Source organism: Myotis brandtii, unplaced genomic scaffold, assembly GCF_000412655.1.
Source record: "Myotis brandtii unplaced genomic scaffold, ASM41265v1 scaffold550, whole genome shotgun sequence".
In the NCBI taxonomy this organism is placed as follows: Eukaryota; Metazoa; Chordata; class Mammalia; order Chiroptera; family Vespertilionidae; genus Myotis; species Myotis brandtii.
Window position 1 is genome coordinate 2,910,351 of NW_005370043.1, and position 3,230 is coordinate 2,913,580.

Sequence of the window (3,230 nt, forward strand, 5' to 3'; positions counted from 1 at the left end):
GGCTGCTGAAAGCAGGTATCTGGGCTTTGTTTAGCTTCTATAATTGAACCACTGTTGCAACTCCAGCTCTGAGGCCTGGCTGGCCGAAAGCAGGTTTCTGGGGATTGTTTAGCTTTTATAATTGCAACATAGTTGCTTAGAGTGCAGCTCAGAGGCTGGCAGCGGCAGGCGGGGAACCTTGGCTTCCTCCATCACTGGAGCAAGCAAGCCTCCTGTTCGCTTCAGCTGCCTGGCTGCGGCCGCCATCTTGGTTGGCAGTTAATTTGCATATCGCCCTGATTAGCCTATGGGAAGCGTGTCAGAGGTATGGTTAATTACCATGTTTGTCGATTATTAGATAGGATAGGAAGAATTTGTAGTCATTTTTGCAACATAGCACATTTTTTTTCCCATTTTATCCTAAGACCAACTGATTTCATATTTTTACAATTTAGCTCTGCTGATTTTATCCCTCTGCTTAAACACTGTGAGTGGCACTCTGTACTTGAAGGAAGTTAAGAACAATAGCATAATCTGCCTCATCTTATCTTTCTAGTTTTATTTTTCTCTGCTCCCCCTTCTCTACTCAAATTGGACTAGTTTCTAAATTGGTCTGCCTAGCCTGTAAGGATCAGCTCATATGCCACCCCTTTCATGAATCCTTCCTAGATTTTTCTCTCCTCATTCCCACATTTACTTTTCTCAACCCCTTAAGTTGAAATGGTCTCCCCTTCCTCAGTTTTCTCATAGCTTTTTGCACCTTTCTTGTGATTTTTTACCTTGTTATAAATGTCCCTTAACAGACTGACAACTTTTTTAGAATTTTATTTTAGAGAGGGGAAAAAGGAGAGAGAAAAATACTCATTTGAGAAAGTTATACATCAGTGTGAGAGAGATACTAGTACATCAATCGGTTGCTTCCTGTACGTGCCCCAACCAGGGATCAACCTAGGTATGTGCCTTGACTGGGAACCCAACCTGTGACCTTCTAGTGCAGCGGTCGCCAACCTTTCGGACCTTACGGACCACCAGTTGGCTACCGCTACTCCAAAGGTTTCCTTAAACCAGCGGTTGCCAACCTTTTGGACCTCACGGACCCACAGACCACCAGTTGGCAACCGCTGTTCTAGTGCACAGGACGATGCTCCAACCAACTGAGCCACACCAGCGAAGGCCAGATCGAAAACTTTTTAGGGCTGCAACCCGAGCTTGTCCATCTTTATGTGTAATATTTGGAAGTCTGCCTTATAAGTATTTGAATGAGTTTTTAAATTTTTATTAACTTTAGAAAGGAACAGAGAGAAGAGAGGGAAACTTCAATGATGAGAGAGAATCATGGATCAGCTGCCTCCCTGCATGCCCCCCACTGGAGATTGAACCTGCAACTAGGGGATGTGCCCTGACCGGCAACCAACCACTGAGCTACACTGACCAGGCTTGAATGATTTTTGAATGATGAATATTTCTCATAGTTTTTATAATGTTAGTTTTGAGTACCAGTTAATTAAATTTTTTTTCTTTCAGACCAGAAACTAGAGAGCAGTATCCAAATAAATTTATCCAACGAGATGACACTGAAAGATTTTACATTCTGAATACATTATTCAACCTACCAGGTAGATTCATTCTATGCTTATATAACTGATGCTTTCTCTTCTTTCCATGATTATTTGTCTTTGCTCAAGGGAGATAAAGTAAGTTTGAATTTTCTCACCTAAAACTTACGAATATCTATTCTTCATTTTTCAGAGACCTACCTGTTGGCCTGCCTAGTAGATTTTTTTACTAATTGTCCCAGATATACCAGGTATGTATGTGCTATAATTTTTTTCCAATTGATTTTTAAAAAAATTAATGTACAGGGTTTTAGAGAACTGGCCATTGTAGGTCTTTTCTGCTTTTCTGAAGTGAATTTAGTGCTAGTGAGAGATGCCTCATTGCCAGCCTGAGAGATGGGACGGCACCAGCAGCTCCATGCAGGCTCTCACCTCCCACTCGGCCCCTCTTCTTGCCAGTGTGCTGCAGCCATGTTTGGAAGGGACCACTTCTGATTGGCTTCTCCTGGGAATGAAGACGGCCAGCAGAGGTGCTAATTGTGACAACTGAGTGGGAGGTTTGTGTGATGATTATCTGTCAAGCAGAATTACACTAAAACCCCCCTACTCATTTCACAGCAGCTACCCAGGAGCCATTCAGGATGGTAATTTAATTTCATTCCCAGGCCCAGCAAGATTTGATTGAGGAATAAATACTGTTTATCCTCCCCGAAGTAAAATTTTGCTTAAGTCTTGAACAAGTTACCCTTGCCTTTTTAGGAATTTGCATAACCACTGCTGAAAGTTCAGCTATATGTGCTAGAGTTTGCTAACTTCCTTATCCTTTCTAGGCCTTACCCACTCACTTCAAGGCACTGAATTTGGTAGAGTGCTAAATAGAAAATAGGCAATACCTTTGTATCTAGAGATGTTAGAAAAGTCAGGGTAGAGAGAACCTAAATTACCAACTTTAAGTTTTAAATGTTTTTTTGATGGAACCTGTTTCTTAAAAGTGATTAATAAAGGAACTTGATGTTTTTGAAACTGGCCTTTTAGCTTCCACTCAGTATATTCTATCACTTTGTATTTATTTACAGTTATTATATTCCATTGAACACTATAGTCATCTCTGGTGGTCAGATGAATTTTCATTAGGGAGTAATTATTTTCCTAATTAGCCAGTGCCATTATCCATGTGATAATGGAACCTTTGGGTCCCTGGGTAATGTGTGATATTTTATTTACCCTCCTTTGGATTCCCTGTCATGTTCTTTTCATCTCTCTGTAGCTGTGAAACAGGATTTAAAGATGGGGACCTCTTCATGTCTTACCGGAGTATGTTCCAGGATGTAAGGGATGCTGTTGACTGGGTTCATTACAAGGTACCTAGGAGCCGTTGCTTTACCTGCTCACTCTTAGCATGTGTTTTATATTGTCTGACATTAACTTTCTAGGTGCAAATAGAACCGAGTTTTTCCTCTTTAAAAAAAAAAACACACACACACACAAAACCCCACAAAACAGATTTGCCCCCTAGTGATAGCTCTTTATAAGACTTTAATACTTTTGTTCTTGATTGTCCTGCTTTCAGATTGTGTCTGGTTTCTAGATCTTATTTTACAAACACACTTAGAAGAGATTTTAGTGTTAATATTATACTTACTGTATCCTATGAGGATAATTATGGTCCTTCTCCCCCCCCCCCCCCCCCCCCCC

At 40.9% G+C, this 3,230-nt stretch overlaps 1 protein-coding gene across 10 annotated transcripts in view; it reads left to right on the top strand.

The window, feature by feature from the left end:
* The window catches only part of NT5C2 (5'-nucleotidase, cytosolic II), a 143,986-nt gene that overhangs the window by 129,627 nt on the left and 11,129 nt on the right, over positions 1–3,230 (top strand). For all 10 annotated transcript variants that reach the window (XM_014549387.1, XM_005878223.2, XM_014549388.1 and 7 more), the window contains 3 exons: positions 1,504–1,595; positions 1,729–1,786; positions 2,803–2,896. In XM_014549387.1, coding sequence (XP_014404873.1) covers positions 1,504–1,595; positions 1,729–1,786; positions 2,803–2,896 — 244 coding nt within the window. The remainder of the gene's footprint in view (positions 1–1,503; positions 1,596–1,728; positions 1,787–2,802; positions 2,897–3,230) is intronic.